This window comes from Equus quagga, chromosome 4, assembly GCF_021613505.1.
Source record: "Equus quagga isolate Etosha38 chromosome 4, UCLA_HA_Equagga_1.0, whole genome shotgun sequence".
Classification (NCBI taxonomy): Eukaryota; Metazoa; Chordata; class Mammalia; order Perissodactyla; family Equidae; genus Equus; species Equus quagga.
The window spans coordinates 123,901,706-123,922,170 of NC_060270.1; the positions used below are offsets into that span (position 1 = coordinate 123,901,706).

The window sequence follows — 20,465 nt, forward strand, 5'->3', positions numbered from 1 at the left end:
ACAGGTGGAAAATGTTATTTTGTTTTCATTTATACTTTTTGATTATTAGTGAGGGGAAGCATTTTTGTTTATTTGCATATGTATTTACTTTTGTGAATTTCCTTTTTGTATCTTTTTTTCTCCATTTCTATTGGGATGTTTTTCTTTTCTTTTATTCATTCATTTTTTTTTTTTTAACTTGTGGCCGTGCCTTAAATATTGAGGGTATTAACTCATATATATAGTTCTCAGTTTGTCACATTTGCTTCTTGGGCATAAAGAAGTTCTTACTTTTTATGTAATCCAATCTACCCGTCTTTATGGTTTCTCATGTACTTTTCTGGTTAGAAAGGGCTTCCTCAGGCCTAGCTGGGTATACTGTGAGACAGCTCTGATTTCATTATTTCCTAATTGTGAACCAGTTGTAGCAGCTGCATATAAAGACTAATGCATTCTGTTCTTGTTGATTTGAATGCTGTCTGCCCACATTCTAAGTATTCTAAGTATATGTAATGTGCTTTTTTGGTTTGGTTTTTGAAACAAAATAGATAAAATGAAAAAAAAAATTTTACAATGAAAGTGTAAATTTCATTTACAATGAAAGTGTAAAATCCACAGGCATCTATAAAGCTTTTTTGTTTGAGGGTATGTGTGTTTGGGGTTATACACTTCCTTATTGTTGCTGATTTTTACTAAATAGCCATTAAAAAGATTATTGTCTACCTGAATGAAAGATTAGTTTTATGTTGAGCGTTTGCCATTGATGATAGCTTATTTAGAGTTTTTCATATATTTTAGCCTTTTAGATATTATCTGACAACCATTTGATGAAGAGTGGTTTTGAGACTGGTCTAAATCTTTATTATATGCATTGAAAGTTTTGCAGAATGGTGTGTGAATTTATAAAACTATTATTGTTACTGACATATTTTTTCTACTCTCTTTTAAGACTTACTTGTAGGAGCTTTTGGTGTAGATAGAGCTGTATTATACAGGTGAGCATGTTTCCATGTCCTGAAATGGAATATTCTGAATTGTTTGAAAGTTTTATAGTTAAGTACTAATGTTTGAATTTTAGTTGAATTTTCTTGAAGTAATGATAAAATTTGTTCTTTCTAGTCAAGATTTGCTCCAGGCAAGTAGTATGGATAGGAGGAGATCCCAAAATAGAGAAAGCTGCAGATTTTTTATTGAGAAAAGTATTCAGAATTTTCCATCTTTGTTCTTTATATTATATTCAAAGATATTCTCCTGCACTTTAAATCTCTCTGTAAAAAGTATACAGTTTATATTTCCTCTAAGAGGCAAGAAATTAACTTGGTGTTTGTGCCACAGCATTCTCTGTCCACAAGGGCAGTATCTAATGACTATGAAAATGAATATTTTCATTAGAGCAATATGTATAAATTCACATATCTGTATTTCCCAGCTTCATACATATTCCCAATTATTCTCTGCATTTCATCAATTTCTCATGCCTTAGAATATCATCTGGCATCCCAAGTAGATTAAGATGTTTACACTTCTACGGGTCACGTTTATACATGGCAGGAGAGCTAACATTGGCGCTGTGAAATGGGGTTTGTGTTGGGTCAACTTGATTGTGGTTCTCAGGGCAGCAGGTGTCCACCAGATTCCCTGGTTTATCCTGATTGAGACAGACACACTGACCTGAGCCCACCGTATTTTTATATGGTTTAAACCTGAGCATCTGAGCTTTGGAAAACTGTATTTATTTTAATTTATTGTTTCACTTTGTAAAATTGTTCTTAATGAAGTAATACATGTATGTAGTAAAAACTCAGGCAATGCAAAAAGGGCATACAATAAAAAAATGTACTTTCTCCCACACCAGTTACTATTTATTAGTATATCCTGCCAGAAATAGTCTATGCATTAAAAAATCATGTGTATGTGTGCGTACATGTATCTTTTGTACATTGTAGGCTTTTTTTTTCCTCTTATACTAAAATTCTGTCTTGGGAATATTAAGGATCATCCATATCAGCACAGATGGATTTACGGCACTCATTTCCTTGCTATATTACAGCGTTGTATTAGGTAGATATCCCATGACGTGTTTAACCATTCTGCTTTAATGGACTGAATTCCGATGGGTTGGCCAATTGACCTGCTTTGCCTGGAACTGGATTTTCCAGGATGTGGCACTGTCAGTGCAAACATCAGGACAGTCCTAGGCAAACTGGAACAGTTGTTCATTCTGTGTTTAGGTTGTTTCTATTCTTTTTGCTATTATAAACAATGTTTTAGTAAACATTGCACTATAGATGCGGTGAATGTGCACCTCAAATGCTTAGACCAATCTAACATTTTAAAGAACGTTTTTTTCTTTCTTTTTTTATTTTGACCAGGGCCAGACCAGTTATCACCGTAAATGCTGGCCTTGAAGTATACCCTAGCATTTTAAATCAAGATAATAAAACTTGCCCACTGCCTGGGACAGATCTTAAAGTTTCCTGGTAAGGGTATTTGTTTAATAATGGTTATTATTGTGATTATTGGTTCAATCATTGTAAAAACAATTGAAAATTGGGGAGGCTGAAATACTGCTAAAGCAGTTTCTATGGATATACTCTATTTTCATGTCATAGATTGGATTATAGAAATATTCTTCCAAAGAAGATATGTAGAAGGCTCTAGAAATATGCTACAAACTAGCATAAAATTAATTTTTTAAAAAAGATGCATGTTTAGTGAATATGTTCTAAAAGAAGGAAAAGCTAATAAGATCTCAGAACTCATTTATATTTAATTCTAAACAGGCCCATGAACATTTTAATTTTTAAAATACATGATCATTTTCAGATTTAATATCTATGAATAGCTAAATGGAAAGTATTATTTTGGTTTAATATACTGGTCTTCTACTTGTTCCTTTACTAGTTTCTAAAGAAAAATATAATTTTTTGTAAGTTCAGCGTCTGAATTCTTCTCTAGTCCAGTGTTTCTTGTCTTCATTCTTAGTATGCTACTTTTTGCTATATTGTATCATTTTTGCCATATTTTCATTCTACTTGTATTTATAATTTTAAGTTTTTTAAAAAATTGACTCATGTTTTCCTTTAAAACACTTTAAAATAAAAATGGAGAAACCAAGGTCTTTCTCATACATGTCAAAATAAATATAAAATTAATAATGCAAAATCCTGACCCATGTACTATTAAAATCACCGTGAGTGCCCAACTTTGGGAAACAGTGTTCATGTTCCTCGTTCACACAGAAAAATCAGAGAGAACTTACAGTTGCGGGTAGAATAATTGGAAACTGGGAAAATTTTAGTTCCGAAGAGCTAATGAAAAAATATTTTTCCTGATTTTGTTTTGAAATTATTATAGTTATTAAAATCATTTTTCAAATTCTTATTTCTTTTCATTGGATTACATTCAAAATTCACTCATATTTGATCTTCATTTTTATTGATTGGCAGTGAAGTTGTTTTCAAGATTTTGGCTTTAAGTTTATTCTCTTTCTTCCCTTCACACATCCTGCATGTCCCTGTGAAGGTGCCAATAATATGCTTATAATTATGCTAATAATTATATGCTAACTAGAGCAGTAGCTTTCGTGTGTTTTTGACTATAGCACATTGTACAAAATACATTTTGCACCATAATCCAGTAAACATATGTATGTAATTAAAAAAAGTTTTATGAAATCTTACCATTGATGTTTAATTCAATTTTTATTTATTTAATTTGTTGTTTTTTAAGATGCTGGCCACAGCACATTAAACTGATTTCATGAGCTGTTAATAAATTGTGAAGAACACTTCTAGAGGAGCTTGCTAATTAAGGGAAGCTCTGGGCGGGGAGGCGATTTTTATTGAAGGAGACATTATTTTAAATCTGGACTGTCACTTCCCTCATTTGGGTTTATCAACAGGTTCTGTAAACTTAAGAGGAAGCTAGGAAATTCTTTTCTTTTCCTTTTCTTTTTCTCATCAAGGTACTATCAAAGGAAATGTGCTTAAATTACTGAAGGATGGGTTAGATTATTCTGTATAGTTTCATGTTTTAAAAATAATAGTAAGACATGAAAAAAGATGTAAGACTTCACAATGTAAACTGTGTATTCGAAATATGAGATCTGGGTGATGTTCAAAAATATGTCTACACTGGATTATAGGATTTGTATATATTTTTATTTTCCTACAGTTTTAATGTCAGGTTCTGCTTAAAGGCAGATGGCAAAGGAGCAGTTCCTACGAAACTTAGTAAGTGTTCTCTAGAAAAATTATGTTGTTTTAATGATGCTGCATACAGAGCACTTGAAGAATGTTTTAGGATATTTGAATACTCAAATATTACTAAAATAGTTGTTGATGTTTTGTATTTGAACGTTTATCCTTAAAGACATTTAAAATTGAAGCGTAATTACTTTGGCAGCTCTTAAGCCAATTCAGAAGTAATACATTTATTTATTGACATTGTGAACAAAATAGTCCACCAAATGGTAAATATGGCCTTCAGAAAGTTAAGCAGTTGCCAGTGTGAGATAAATGAACTCTAGGGGAAATGATATTGTTTATAAGTAGATGATCTGAGAGGTTCATATTTTGTGTCTTGAAGAAGCCCCCAGCAATCTCAAGAGTAGAAGTGGCTTAGAAATAGGGAGAAGGAGAAAAAGTATTGGCCACTAAATTTAACCCCCACAGCAAACTCAAATTTGACTCTACCTTTCCAGAAAATGGTTTACGTGGTCCTGTGAGCAAGGTAGGAGAGTTAAGTAATTGACGCCAAGATTGGTCAGTATGTTAGTGACAAGTGCTAAGGATGAATGATAAAGGGGAAGAGGGATGGATCTGTTGGGTGGTGTTTGTGCATGGAAGTTCATTGGGTAGCAAGGCAAGGGGTCACTGGAAGGTGACTTTTCGGTGAAGACCCGAAGGACATGAAGGAGCTAGGGGGTGTCTGAAGGAGTATTTTGCACACAGGAAATGGCAATTTCAAGAAGCCTGAGGCAGGAGCATGCTTAGCGTGTTTCAGAAGCAGCAAGTTTGGGTGGGTGGAACAGAACTGGTAGCAAAATAACCTTGGGTTTTCACCCAAATTTGACATGAAGTTCAACATTTAGAGAAAGTTGAAGAGAGATTTGTGATTGGAATGATTTGCACTCCTTTAAAGAAACTATTTAAAGAATTGAATCTTAGAAGGAAGTAATCCTAACAACTGTGCTTCAGACGATAGGCTACACATTCCTTTAAGATGATTCTTGACTCAGTCAACTATATTTGGTCACTTGCTTCATGAGAGACCTATTTATCTCACAATTTGCTATGGTAGCTTCATTAGAACTAGGAGTTGCAAGTGGTGCAAACTGTTCATTCATCATAGTTTTTAATACAACGGTAGGGTTGCATGCTAGTAAATATTTCATAATCACAGACAACAAGAGTCCTCCTACTTGCATTAATGATGGAGGTCCTAATTCACGTATATTTCATGCCCTGAACTTCCTCCTCTCAGCTTAATTTTGAAAATTTCTCCTCTGATAATTGTTTTACTACCATCATTATCTATTGTCTGAATTAACATATGACATGACTTTGGGGATAGTTGGATTAGTTATTTAAATAATTATGAAATATTTATTCAGAATTAATATGTTCTGATCTCACTACAATGTATAGACATTTTTAATGAATTAGAAACAAATTACTTCTTAGGGAATAGATATCTGTGTTTACATGAAAACTCTAGATATCTGAGACAGATAGGTGTCCATAAAGATTGTGTTGGTTATAAATCTTTTGGTTTGTATAGACTTCCAGGTGGAGCTTCTTTTGGATAAACTCAAGCAAAAAGGAGCCATTCGACGAGCACTGTTTCTCCATAACAGGTCCCCGGGTCACTCCAAGAACATGACCATTTCAAGGGGGGGACAGATGCAGTGCGAGGAACTGATAGCGTATCTGCGGGTAAGAGAGACTTTTCTGCTTCGTTATCTTCTCTTTTTACACGTTTTTCTCTTTTCATCTCAATGATTTTCACTTTCTGTAAATTTTGGTATTAAATCAAAAGGGAAACACAGAAAAATACTCTTGAGGAAATTTAGCTTTTAAGGTGTCAAACCTGAGTAATGGACTTCTACTCCTGGCCGACTGGATATTCCAAATGGCCTTTCCACAACAGTGCTACTGAATAAATTATGACAAACATAGTCCTTAAATATTGCTGGACTCTCAAGACAGTAAAAGAAATCGCCAGGGTCTAAAAAAATAAGCAATCAATTTAAAAACTCTGTTGGCTGAATTTGACTTGTGAATCGTGTGCACATGTGTGAGCCAGGGTTGCTGGGGAAGAATGGAGCCAGGAGAGAGGATGAGCAGGAATTGCAGACACCAGCACAGGGATGCAGACTCGCCTGGGTGTTTGCGAGCCAGGGGTCTGAGCTGAGCCTCCTGCTTTAGGTCCCAGTACTTGCATGAGACTAAAGTGTTCCCAGGATGGAGGTGCACCCTGCCTCCAGCAAGAGCAATTGCAGCCTTTCTGGAACAATCTATATGGACTCCATGGTTTCCACAGGTTAAGTTCAATCAACTGTGAATTCATTTTAAAAAAAGCACTAAACGTACAAGGAAACAAGCCATTAGAAGAAACAACAAATTTTAAGCCTACAAAGCCTCAAGATGTTGGAATTATCAGTTATGGGATATAAATTTGTATAAAATGTTTAAAGAAAGAAAGGATGAAATTTATAAAAAGAAGATAAAAACATCAGTAAAGATTTAGAAGACGCAACACAATTAACAAGCTCGATTCACTCAGCACCCAACAACTAGAGAATATAAAAATTGACTATATAGGTCATAAAGGAAGTCGAAACAAATTTCAGAGAATTGCAATAGTAGAAAATATACTGTTTGATCACAGTCCAGTTTTTAGAAATCAATAACAAAAGGATAAATTGAGAATTAGGAATTGTGATTTTAAATAACTTTGGGATCAAGAAAGAGATCATAATGGAAATTATGTAGAAGTGAATCATAGTGAAAATACTGTGTATCAAAATTTGTGGGATCTCACAGAAGCAGAATGTGAAGCCTTGAATGCTATTTAATTTTGAAAAAAATGAAGGAAAAAACAAGAAAAACCCTCCTAAAATTAGGAATTGAAAAGGGACATAACTACAGATAAAAGAGGGATTAAAATAATAGACTATTATGAGCAAAATTGTGCTAAGACATAGAAAAGTTAGACAAAACAGGGAAAAACTTAGACAAAACAGGGAAATTCTTAGAAGAACATAATGCAACTGCCGTAAGAAGAAATAGAAAACCCGAATAATCCATTTAACCATATAAACCATTTTAAACGTTGAATCGGCAGTTAAAATCTTTACACAAAGGAAACACAAGGCCCAGATGGTTTTATAAACAGTATCCACCAAACTGTCAAGAACGAGACATTCCAACATTAAACTCTTTGAAAGAATAGGAAAGCAGAAAACATTTCCAAGTCCTTTTATGAAGCTGGTGTAATTGATGCCCAGACCGGTCAAGAAGAGTACAAGCAAGGAGAATTTCATGTCTGTCTTACACAAAGACATCGATGTAACATTACTAAGCCAAATATAAGCAAATGGAATCTAGCAGTTTATTAAAAAAGATGAAATAAATAGACCAACTTGGATTTATTCTAGGGTGGGTTAACATTGAAAACATAGAATTGCAACTTAACGCATGAATAAACTAAAGAAAAAAGCATGACCATCTTACTTTAGTGCAGGAAAAGCTTTTGACTAAATTAAATAACTATTCATGATTTAAACTAACAAGACAAATACCTCAAGTTATAACTATGAAGACATACCGTGTTACATTCAAACAAAGTCTGCCACTACCTGTTGGTTGGTCAAGACGTGACTTAATGAGAATTCGCACGCATTGCTGATGGCAGTGTAAGTTGTTATGAAGACTTTGGAAAATAGTGTGGTATTATCTTACAGAGCTGAAAAATCTGCTTACCACTCTGTAGAAGAATAATTATTAGAACGCTTTTTTTTTTTGTAATGGCAAAAGCAAAAAGCCCAGAACCATCCGGGTAACCTTTGACAGGAGAATGGAGAAATAAATTGTGGATTTATTATATGATGAAATATTACTCAACAGTAAAAATTAACCTCAACTACATGCAACAGCATGGGTGAATCTTAAAAAGGAGGGTGAACAGAGAGCAAATTGCAGAAGAGTACATATCATCTCATTTTTAAATAAATAAAAAAGGAAAAGCAAACTGAAGGACATACTGTTTAGGGACATATGCAATGTAATAAAACTGCTGAAAGCAAGCAAGAGAATGGTGAACTTAAAATTTCGGATAGTGGTTTCCTCTGAGAAGAAAGGCAGACGGCCAAAGAGAGGAAGGAGCACGTGGGTAGCTCAAGTGATACTGGTAATGTTCTAGTTATTATATTGGGGGTGTGTTTGACTGCTCATTTTATTAATATGCCTTGTATATTTTTGTGGGAATCAAATACTACGTTATAAAACAAAAATTAGTTAAGAGTTGGGGCCAGCCCAGTGGTGTAGCAATTTAGTTTGCGTGTTCCACTTCAGTGGCCCGGGGTTCGCCAGTTTGGATCCTGTGTGTGGACTTACGCACCACTTATCAAGCCATGCTGTGGCAGGCGTCCTACATAAAACATAGAGGAAGATGACACAGATGTTAGCCCAGTGCTAGTCTTCCTCAGCAACAAGAGGAGGATTGGCTGCAGATGTTAGCTCAGGGCTAATCTTCCTCAAAAAAAAAAAAAAATTGGTTAAAGGTTCTCCCTGGATAGTGATAATCTTTTTGGATACTCTCTTCTTATGTACGTGTGGTTTTTCAGAGAGTTTTGGTAGACTTGGATCAAGGATGAACACAGCTGGCTTTGTATAGTGCACTTATGAGTTTCTCCAGATAGTTTGGTGTCATAGATGATGTATTGTTAATTCGAAGCTTTTCCATTTCTAGGATGAATCTGAATTTAGAGACAAACTCACTCCGATTACTATTTTTATGGAGTATCGGTTGGATTACAGAACGGCTGCTGATGCAACAGGCTTACAACCCATTCTTAACCAGTTCACTCCTGCCAACATTAGTCGACAGGTACCGCACTTTCTCACTTTAAAGTTTTACAATTCATATTTTTAAATATTACAAGGGATTGCTTTTATAATGTTTAGTCAAAGAAGTCAGAGAGGAAGGAATCTGAATTTTCAGGTTAGACATATTTAAAGGCACTCAGAACCTAGTGATATGCAGAGAAAGACAGGGTGCATTTCATATACGTAAATAGCAAAGTAATTCAAGGAAAACAACAAAGTGCCAATGTATTTATATAATATTTTAGTGTTTTACTAAACAAGTTTTATATCTGTTATCTTTGATTTACATTTTAATTGTAAAAAATAGTATATGTACACACATGTATGCATATGTATATAGTACATAAATCGTTCTTTTCATAAAAGCAAATAAAACTTCATAAAGACTGTACTATATTTTTAGAAAATCCTATGTAAAAACCTATATATTCAAATATTATTGTATTTACTTTTTTCTCTTTTTTATTAAGTGTTCATATTTTTAGGTTAAAATTTCTTCTCTTATAGAATGCTTTACCTTAAATTTAGGTTATTTCTTTTGTCTAACTTGCTAAGATCTCATAAACTCTTTTTTTTAATATATATATATATAATTTGAGAAGACTATATTCGGCAGTAGCATAAGGCAACTTATATTTTAGTCTTTTCTAATTTTTATAAACTATTTCATATTTCCTTTTGCATATGAATAGTAAATGTGTCACTTTCTACCACCCAATATAGAACTTGTAAATATAGTTCTGTTAGTTCATTTTTTAGTATTTCTTATTTTTAGTGGATATGCAATATTATGTTGACTAATAATAATATAACATCTGAGCCTCTTAGGGTCTGCCATTCAATGTTATATTTTTGTAAATAGTTAATTGTTACTCATCCCTTTACAATACGTGTTTTGATATTGGGCTTATGATTTTCTCTTTATAGTTTTTAAATTTTTTGGAAATCACTTATTAGTGTTAACATTACTTTTAACTTACTAAGGTCACCAGTGTCTTTAATAGCAATACGATTTTAAAGCCAGCTGATCAAATAGATTAACTTTTGAAACCCCTTTGAGGGAAGTAGTAACTTTGTCATATTTGGCTTCCCTTTTTGCCCCCTCTTGCTCTCAATCTTCATTATCTGAATCTTTTTTTTTTGTTTCCTTTGTGTCTTGAATTTATTACTTTCAGGCGTCTTTCCTTCTGCATTCTTAGCTTTATTATTTGCTCTCATTTCTATGTTAGTTACCTACCCACTATTCTTACTATTCCTTCTAGAATGGATTCTTCATTTCACTGGTCATATTATAAACGTTTTTACCGCCCTCTCTATAAAGGACTGCTTCCAATAGAAATATAATGTGAGCCATGTTTGTAATTTTAAATTTAGTAGTCAGCAACATTTTTTTAAAAGGGAAGAAAACAGGTGAAATTAATTTTGATAATATATCTGTATGAGTTTTCTAGGACCGCCATAACAAGGTAACACAGAATGGGGGGCTTAAACAGTGGAAATTTATTTTCTTACGATTCTGAAGGCTTGAAGTCTGGGGTCAAGGGGTCGGCAGAGTTGGTTTCTCCTGAGGCCTCTCTCGGTTTGTTGATGGCCGGCTTCTCCCTGTGTCTTCACATGGTCTCCCCTCTGTGTGTCTGTGTCCCCATCTCCTTATGATACACCAGTCATATTGGATGAGGGCCCATCCTAATGAAGTCATTTTAACTTAATTTCCTCTTTAAAGGCCATATCTCCAAATATAGTCACACCCTCAGGTACTGAGGGGTTCAGACTTCAACATACGAATTTTGAGGGGACACAAATCAGTCCATAACAATCTCCTAAATATTACCATTTCAACATATAATCCATTTAAAAATTATCAGTGAAATATTTTACATTCTATTTTTTACTGTCTTCAAAATTCAGAGTGTATTATATACTTACAGCACATCTCAACTGAGATTAAAATTAAATAAAATTTAAAAACCAATTTCTCAATCTCATTCGGCACATTGCAAGTGCGCAGAAGCCCCGTGGGGCCCCCTAGTGGCTCCAGCACTGGCCAGGGCAGCTAGTCTAGGGTTTCCCTTGCTGCACCCCAATCCTTTGGAGTAGACATTTAGTGCTTTCTGCAGAGTGTTTTTTTTTCCTACCCTCCATTCTTTCAAATATGTGTTAAGTTCTTATTTTGTGCAAGATTTGAATATATAACTGTAGAGATTTAGTTCTTTGTGAATGGAAGACGTTGCTCCATGCTTTTCTGTTTCTGAGAATACCTTTCCCGACAGCATATTTTAATACTTAGCTGAACCAATGCTGGCCCAGTCCCTTTTCTTTAATATGGTGTGGTAGTCAGCCAACCATCCCTTTACCACAGTTTTATTAATATTTCATACATACTGTTCATTCCAAACTTCAGATACTCATCATTCTAACTGGGACTATTAATACACACCATTTCACTAGTTAATTTGTTATCTGCAAAATTCACTCTTTATTCCTGAACTAATTCATCAGTGATTATATTTGGTGTGACTTCCGGAATCATCACAGAGTTCTCCTAATAGTCTGACCTTTTTTTTTCCTTCCTGAAGCGCATAGCAACTACTTATGTCTAGGTCATTAAATTAAGTCACGCATATTTTTGGGTTTCATCCCATTAAATTGACAGTTAAGATCTCTGTCATATAATTTTATTCTGGGTAGCTGCATGTCCCTTGTGACTTGGAAGCATACAGTCATGATCTTTTTTTTTTTTTTTTTGAGAAAAATTAGCCCAGAGCTAACATCTGCTGCCAATTCTCCCCTTTTTGCTGAGGAAGACTGGCCCTGAGCTAACATTCGTGCCCATCTTCCTCTACTTTACATGTGGGCCACCTACCACAGCATGGCTTGCCAAGCGGTGCCGTGTCTGCACCTAGGATCCGAACCAACGAACCCTGGGCCGCCAAAGCGGAATGTACACACTTAACCCCTACGCCACTGGGCTGGCCCCAGTCATCATCTTTTTTTAAAGGACGCTTTTCATTATTTTTCCCTCTTAAAATCTTTTTCTTTTTTCTTTTTGTCTGCCTCTGGACCTGAAGCCCTTTGGATATTATCAATAGACAAACCAAGAATGGCTTCATCTTTTTTCCTTTCCTCTTTTCTTAATTTTTTTTTTCTGGTGAGGAAGATTGGCCCTGAGCTAACATATGTGCCAGTCTTCCTCTATTTTGTATGTGGGATGCTGCCACAGCGTGGCTTGATGAGTAGTGTGTAGGTTTGCACCCGAGATCCGAACCTGCAAACCCTGGGCCACCGAAGTGCAGTGCATGCACTTAACCACTGCGCCACCAGGCTGGCCCCGCTTCTCAATTTTTATATTCCTCTTTCATATCCTATCCAACCTCTTCGGCTGCCTCCCACAGTTTCTCGCTTTTAGATTTTCCATGTTGTTCCACCTGGCTTCTCATGGCCAGATCTAGAGGGTGAAAGTTCGGATTTTTGCTCATTTCACCTATCCTGGATTGGCTAACTTTAATTTTTCTAGTTCCTTTTCTCTCATCTTTCTAAATGGCCGTGCATCTGCTGGACTCAGTCTGTCCAGTTTCTGTTCCCTTTGGTCTGCCTGTCCGAATTGCTGCTGTATATCTACAGCTCATTGTTCTTTTACACTCGGCAGCCATATTTCCATGATGTTGGCAGAAGCATAGTCTGTGAGGGAGTTTATCTTGCCCAAGATCACACACTTTAGCTAGCGCAGCAGACTCAAGCTGACCCCTCGTTTCTTGACTGGTGCTTTCTTTTCTACACAACACTCCATTCAAAAATTATTAACAGCTAATTTGGGATAGAAGTAAAAATTTCAACTAATTGTATTATATCCTATGTATCTTTTTCTTCCTTTTCATTCTTGATTATCTCCACTGATCTGTTTAAAAATAAGCAGCCATGATCCCTTTTGCATTCAGGTATGCAAACAAGTCGATGAGTGCATATGATGTATATAAATGTGTGTGTATATATGTGTATTCACATACATCCACATATACTGGTATATACTACATATGTGTCTTATACTATTTTTTCATATAGAAAAAATAAATTGTTTTTTTGTAGGCTCATATTCTCCTTGACTGTGGTGAAGACAATGTCTGTAAACCCAAACTGGAAGTTTCTGTGGATAGGTAAGTTTTCCTCCAAACAGTAAATAGTATAATAAGAAATTTAAATGGAAGAGCACATTTTTCTATTCAAAATAATAATATATTTTAATGAGAATTAGTTATATAGAAAGATAATGTACTATTTTCTATAATTGTAAAACAATCAATATTGAGCTTTAAAAAAATGTCCACTATTGTCACTAGTTGCCTAGGTTGACAGTCTTGTTTCCGTTCACCATTGGGTAGTGTCCCAAAGTAATACTATATTCTTTTAAAGATACACTTTGTTGTAGACATACTCTTAACTAAAGGAATCTGATTGAATTTTATATGGTGTATAAATTATAAAGAATATTGTGAGAATTGTGACAAATGATTAGTTAAGCTTTCAGGAAAAAAATCAGGGAATTAATAGTACTTACTAAGAGATAGAAAATTGCTTCTGTAATAGATGTGAATGATAGTGATGCACTAGTGGCATCAGTGTGTTCTTTTACTGACAGAAGCATTGGATTTGCACCCACTGTGCTATTTCCAGTTTTCTATTGAGCTGTGAAGTAGTCTTAAAATATCTTGAGACACTGTTGAATGTGTCAGTGCTGTCTATTTATCTCTTATTTCTTTGAACAGTCATGCTCTCCTTGTGCAGTCTTTTTTCATTGTCTAGATTTGTATTAACTTGCAGTGATCAAAAGAAAATCTATATAGGGGACGACAATCCTCTGACATTGATTGTTAAAGCTCAGAATCAAGGAGAAGGTGCCTATGAAGCGGAGCTCATCATTTCCATCCCACCGCAGGCTGATTTCATCGGGGTTGTCCGCAACAGTGAAGTAAGCAAGCTGCCTCTTTAAAAATCGAAATGCACTCCTAGGTCTCATTAACATTAATGAGCTACTGTCCTATTAGGCTTGTAAAAGCTTAGCCATTCTACCTAAGGATAAATTGCTAGACAATGGCGTGCCTATCTTACATAATTCTTTTCAAGCCTAATACTTTGCATAATGCATTGATAGGACACTTGTAGAATTGCTAGTTAGTGCCTGAAACAAGGTCAGAAAGATAAAGTGTCTGAGCCTGTCCATCAAATAATTTGTCAGGGGTAATATGGTTATGTAACTAAATCCTCTGGGGACCTTTCAGAACATTTTTACATTTGTATGTGGCAATTGTACACAATTCTGGCTTCTCCTGTACCCCCTATTTGCTCAAATACATGTATTTACTTTGTAAAACAAGAAACTTAAATATCCAACTGCATGCTATTGTCTAGGAACTTTATAGTCTTATGGCGTCTGCTTTTTTTGGGGGTCATTAATTTATTTTCCTTTCAATCTTTGTTCTTTATCAAAGGCCTTAGCAAGACTTTCCTGTGCATTTAAGACAGAAAACCAAACCCGCCAAGTGGTATGTGACCTTGGAAACCCAATGAAGGCTGGAACTCAAGTAAGTTATTTTAATTAAATGGATTTTTTTTTTCTTTTAAAGAAAATAGCATATTTCTCTGTGGGTTTATCCATAGTAATTTTTTTAATAAACACTTCAAAATAGTGTCATTAAATTGGTTTTGATTTAGAATGTAAATTAGCAGAGTTTTAGTTTTGACGAAGGCACTAAAATAATGGGTTGTGCTGTTGTACTGTATTCAATAAGCTGCTTTTTACACGGCCTTCAATTTGGTAAATGGATGAGAACATGGTTCAAATTGAGGACTGAAATTCTAACTTTGATATTTTAAACTAATGCTTTAATGAATCCTCAAAGCACTCTGACAAATACCAAGACTGTCATTCTCAGTTGAGATAGAATTTTCTCATTAACTTGAAACCTGTATGGTCCTCCCGAGCAGGATCAAAGAGCGTCCCCTTCAGGTGGTGGAGAAGGGAGCCCAGGAGCTTGAGAAGAAGCACTCACTGAGTCACTTCCCAAATCCTCTAAAAAGGAAACAAAATACACCTTGTAGAATTTCTAGTATCAAGGAAAAATGGCAGTATATATTTCATGTTACTTTTTCAATAAAATTTAATTTAATAGCACATATCGGTAATTTGAAGATCTGCAATAATATGGGGTTAAATATTCTGTATTTACCCTAAATAACATTTCTCCTATTAGCTGTTGTTTAAGGGTACAAACTTGCAACTAGTAGTAAATAAGTCTTAGAGCTCTAATGCACAGCATAGTGAATATAGACAACCATATTCAGCATTCACAGTATTCAATATTCATAGTATTATAATTGTCAAACTTGCTAAGAGACTAGGTCTTAATTATTCCAGCCACAAAAAAGAAATGCGAATTATGTGACATGATAGAGGTGCTAACTAGTGCTACAATGGCAATCATATTACAATTTACAAATGTATCAGATCAACATGTTGTATGCCTTAAATTTACACACTCTTATGTGTCATATATTTCAGTTAAAATAAATGTTTCATATTGAAGTATGTTTTCTATTAAAAGTTATTATTGTTTCTAGATGTATGGTCTCTTAGGGAAGAGGGCTTGAACGGAGTACCCTGAATTGCATTTTTTCACATATATTTAACACAATATTTCATTAATGAGGGAACCTGCTTTTTATTTTTTCATATCCTCATTCTCTCTAGCTTTCCCACTCACCGCCCGTTCAGTGTAGATCATTCCAGGTTATGTCAAATCCCACGCCAGGCTTTGTCAAGTGGGAGGCAGTTTGATGAAGTCCCCTAGAAGTGCCTTTTTTTTTTTTTTGAGGAAGATTAGCCCTGAGCTAACATTTGCCACCAATCCTCTTCTTTTTGCTGAGGAAGACTGGACCTGAGCTAACATCCATGCCCATCTTCCTCTACTTTATACGTGGGACACCTACCACAGCATGCCATGTCCGCACCTGGGATCCAAACCGGCGAACCCCGGGCCGCTGAAGCAGAATGTGCACGTTTAACCGCTGCGCCACCGGGCCAGCCCCAGAAGTGCCATTTTTATGTATCATTTATGCGGTCCCCAAGGAGCCTGCTTTCTCTTATCTTGTAGCTCAGTTGTTCTCTTTAAAATAACAGTTTTCTGCCTGCAGAAGTTAGGATGTTCAATGTTGGTAGAGTGGTGAGAGGTGTGGAGAGATTCTCATTCTGGCTCAATTCATGCCTTCATTAGCCAAGTTCTCACTCTTGTTAACCATCCATTTCTTCCTTCCTGCTCCATATGTGAACACAAGTTCAGTTGTTAGCTTCCTGCGACCAAATAATTGTGCATAATTGTTGTGCTTTCATTGGATCAACAAGCATTTACTTTTGCATTTTTTAGAAAGATAGTTAATATTATAAAGAGATATAATTATATTTAATAATTGTTAAGTAGGCTCCATTATGAATTGGCCCAAGTATCTTAAATAAAAGAGATTCAATAGAAGATGAGATTTAATTGTCTTTGTTAGAGTACTTTCAGTTTTATTGTAAGTTCAGAAAAACCCTATATTTGGAAATTGGATTTGAAATTTCACTGATTAGACATTGTTTTAACCTATGTTAGCATCTTTTCCTCCCCCTTCAGCTCTTAGCTGGTCTTCGTTTCAGCGTACACCAGCAATCAGAGATGGATACTTCTGTGAAATTTGATTTGCAGATCCAAAGGTATGAAAACAACTTTTTCGAGTTTATAATAACTATTGAGGACATATTATTTGTTATAAATGTATTATGTAATATACGTTAAATATTATGGAACAGAATAGAATAAAACTTAAGTACTTGATTCTGCCGTTTCTCAAAATCAATATTTATATTATAAGAATAATTTTATCATCAGTTTTGAGTTTGTCAAACAAAACTAAGAAGTAAAACTTGGTCATCTTTTTGGAATTAAATACTTATAAAAGTCATTATGTGATTTGTAAGTTTTTCATTTCTTTGTTGCTTTTAATTTGTTCATTTTTAATTTTACTGCATTTGCCTCTGTGTGATTTTGACGATGATTATGCTCAATTCAGTCCTAAATATATTTTTTTCTTTTTCAGCTCCAATCTTTTTGACAAAGTAAGCCCAGTTGTATCTTACAAAGCTGACCTTGCTGTTTTAGCTGCTGTTGAGATAAGAGGGTCAGTATGATTACTGAGTTGAGTATCTCATTCTGGTGATTTAAACTATTTCACTAAGTAGTTCCTTTTTAAAAGTAACTATGAGGCCCCCTAGCTTGTTTTGGATGTAGGCACTCGGTGGTTAGTGGTGGTTTTGCTAGAACTGGAGCTCCTGTAGAAAGAAGAAGGTCCTACGTGTGTCCCAAGCCCCGAATAACTGTTTGGTAATCCTCTGGAAATAAACCAGATATGGCAACAGCAGGCACAAAATAAGTTTATTGAACTTTATGCAAACTGACTTATCAATTCACCTGTTACATTAGAGTCGGTAAAGCGTAGTGTGTGTGTGTGTGTGTGTGTGTGTGTGCGCGCGCATGTACGCATGCATGTATAGTGGGTTTTTTTTTAATTAGTTCTGATTTTATTCATTTGGATACAGGCTACTTTTGAAAATGGACTGACCATATCATTTTGATATTCATGGTAGGTTTTCTTTGGTCATTGTTTAGAGTCTCAAGTCCTGATCATATCTTTCTTCCGATTCCGAATTGGGAGCACAAGGAGAACCCTGACACTGAGGAAGACGTTGGGCCAGTCGTTCAGCACATCTATGAGGTTTGCAGTTCTTGGATTTAACTGATACCTGGTAGAGAGCCGGCAAAGAGAGAACAGAGGGACTATTTTTAAAAAACAAATCTATTTAATTTTTATGTACACTCTGCATAGTTTAAGTATATACCAGAGATTTCTTTGAATTTTTTCCCTATTCATAAGTTCATTTTTATTAGATAAGTAGCTTCTAGGGGGTAAAGAAAGCAGTTTATACAAATTCTTGTTTAAAACCAATTTTTGAATAAAAGCAATAGGTCATTGAATATTTTCACACAGACATTTTGCAGTTCTAACTAAAAATCGAAAATGCCTATAGCAGAACATCCAAATTTTGTTTCTGCAGGAAGAGAATTTTCTACGCTATCTTTCATTAGTAACTTTTTCATATTTTCCTCTTTTGTTTATATTTTCATTCCAACACATCCTGCCCTACGCTAGAGGCAAATGTGAAGTTTCATGTCTTTTGCATAATAATGGGCATGTTGTAGTATTACAGTTACTATGGTAACTCTGCTGTTGTTCAAATCCTGTTGCTAATGATCCCTAAGGTTGGTGTAGGGGAAGGGTTATAGAGTAGATTTTTGCCGAAAGTATTTGCCTTTTCTTTTCCTCATTAGCTGAGAAACAACGGTCCAAGTTCCTTCAGCAAGGCAATGCTAAACCTTCAGTGGCCTTACAAATACAACAATAACACCTTGCTCTACATCCTGCAATACGATATTGATGGGCCGATGAACTGCACCTCAGATATGGAGATCAACCCTTTGAGGATTAAGGTAATGTGGTTAATAGCAGCGCTTCATTATGATGACGTTTTATTGCTTTTCTTTCTGAACCCATAAAAGAAATGTGAAATAAAACAACTATTCTAATCCACAGACCCACTCTGCAAAAATATTTTAGTTCATAACCAGTACACTAAGAATTAAATTGTTTATTCGTGACATGAGTAAAGGTTGATTCTGTGACGTCCTAGTGAACGGTGTATTTGTGAAGTGTTTCGTGAGCCTCAGGAGATATTCGTAAGTGACTCAGTTTGAGTTTAGTTCCATTGCCTTGTGGTTTATCCACTATAATGTTGTGTTGAGGATGTTTGTTGTTGAAATTTTTGTCTTTGGGATAAGATACAACATTTTACTGTGGCTCTCTTGACTTACATGACCTAGAAAAATGTCATTTTATGGAATTCTGTATACTTTGGCTACAGTCATCCCCATCCTAGCACATAAGTTTTGACGAGAAGCTGTTGCACAATTTGGACTAAGGAAAGTTAAGAAAACAAAACAAAAGATGTATGTTCCTAATTAACACTCATCACAGATGTACACTGTGAAATTTCAGTCTGTTTCTGTATTTTATCAGTTTCCTGTCTTGCTATGCAAGGGGAGAAAATCATGGCTAGGCAGAGGTAACTTTTTTCTACATACGAAAGACTCTAATCTTTATTTTCTATGCTTACTTTTCACCTTATATCTTAAGTGGTGAGTTTTCTATTGTACCAAATTTCCAGTCACTGTTTTAATCACATATAACAGTTTATGCCAAAATGTCCATGTAAAATGTTTTCCATTATTATTTACCACCAGTTTATTGTAATCATAGATCTCAAATTCGCAAACTGAAAAGAATGACACAGTTTCTGGGCAAGGTGACCGGAACCATCTCATCACTAAGCGAGATCTCACCCTCACTGAAGGAGACGTTCACACTTTGGTAAGCGCCATCTCAACAACAAGCACTTTAAACATTTAAAAATAAGTGATTATAGAAGCGATGCCAAAGCACATTTCAAAAATAACAACAGCTGTGCTTGAAAGAACTATATATACTTTTATACCATCCATTCTTCATAATTTCCTTGTTCCTGGTCAAATTAATGCCAAATTTGCTTCAAATGATCTGACTTTATAGATTGCTAATGAAAATATTTTATGGTCCAACTTATTTTTCTGACTACACTCCTTTAACTGACATTTCTCCTGGCCTCATCCTGATCTTTGAGGCTTTAGTGCAACACTGCAGGAAAAACCCAGAAGGCCTCAATAACAATATATTACAATAATGATTAACATTGTGATCAACTTTTTTTGAGTCAGCCTATGTAATGACTATAATCTTAGAAAGGGCTTATCATTTAAGTGTTTGAAATTTAACCGATCTGCAACCCATCACCAGGCAGAGAACCTGGTGCAGTGTTTACGTTCATTAGTCGTCAGCAGTCACTTCACGTCACCAAGTGCCATGGTCCTTCTTCGTTCTCATCCAATTCAACTGCTCAGTGACTTTTGGCCATTAATCACCTCCTTCTTCGTGAAGCACTCCTCATTCATTTCTAGGACACTACTCTCTTCTGGTTCTCCACCTACCACAACTGACTACTTCTTCTTAACCTCCATTTTCAGACCTTTAAACTCTGTAAGAGTATTCTAAGGCTCAAATCTCACATTTCTTGTCTGCTCCACCTACATTCGTTCCTTAGATCTGTGCTATAATATTGACGTCTCTGTCAGCCACATTTCAAATGTTCAATAGCCCCATGAGGCTAGGAGCTACTGCTTTGGGAAGTGCAGATATCCC

General features: G+C 35.2%; 1 protein-coding gene across 2 annotated transcripts in view; it reads left to right on the top strand.

Annotated features, from left to right (window-relative positions):
- The window catches only part of ITGAV (integrin subunit alpha V), an 86,760-nt gene that overhangs the window by 55,628 nt on the left and 10,667 nt on the right, over positions 1 to 20,465 (top strand). For both annotated transcript variants that reach the window (XM_046657827.1, XM_046657826.1), the window contains exons 14-26: positions 929 to 974; positions 2,352 to 2,459; positions 4,156 to 4,214; positions 5,764 to 5,918; positions 8,956 to 9,093; positions 13,176 to 13,243; positions 13,908 to 14,055; positions 14,576 to 14,668; positions 16,754 to 16,833; positions 17,217 to 17,297; positions 17,786 to 17,891; positions 18,506 to 18,664; positions 19,491 to 19,601. In XM_046657827.1, coding sequence (XP_046513783.1) covers positions 929 to 974; positions 2,352 to 2,459; positions 4,156 to 4,214; positions 5,764 to 5,918; positions 8,956 to 9,093; positions 13,176 to 13,243; positions 13,908 to 14,055; positions 14,576 to 14,668; positions 16,754 to 16,833; positions 17,217 to 17,297; positions 17,786 to 17,891; positions 18,506 to 18,664; positions 19,491 to 19,601 — 1,352 coding nt within the window. The remainder of the gene's footprint in view (positions 1 to 928; positions 975 to 2,351; positions 2,460 to 4,155; positions 4,215 to 5,763; positions 5,919 to 8,955; positions 9,094 to 13,175; positions 13,244 to 13,907; positions 14,056 to 14,575; positions 14,669 to 16,753; positions 16,834 to 17,216; positions 17,298 to 17,785; positions 17,892 to 18,505; positions 18,665 to 19,490; positions 19,602 to 20,465) is intronic.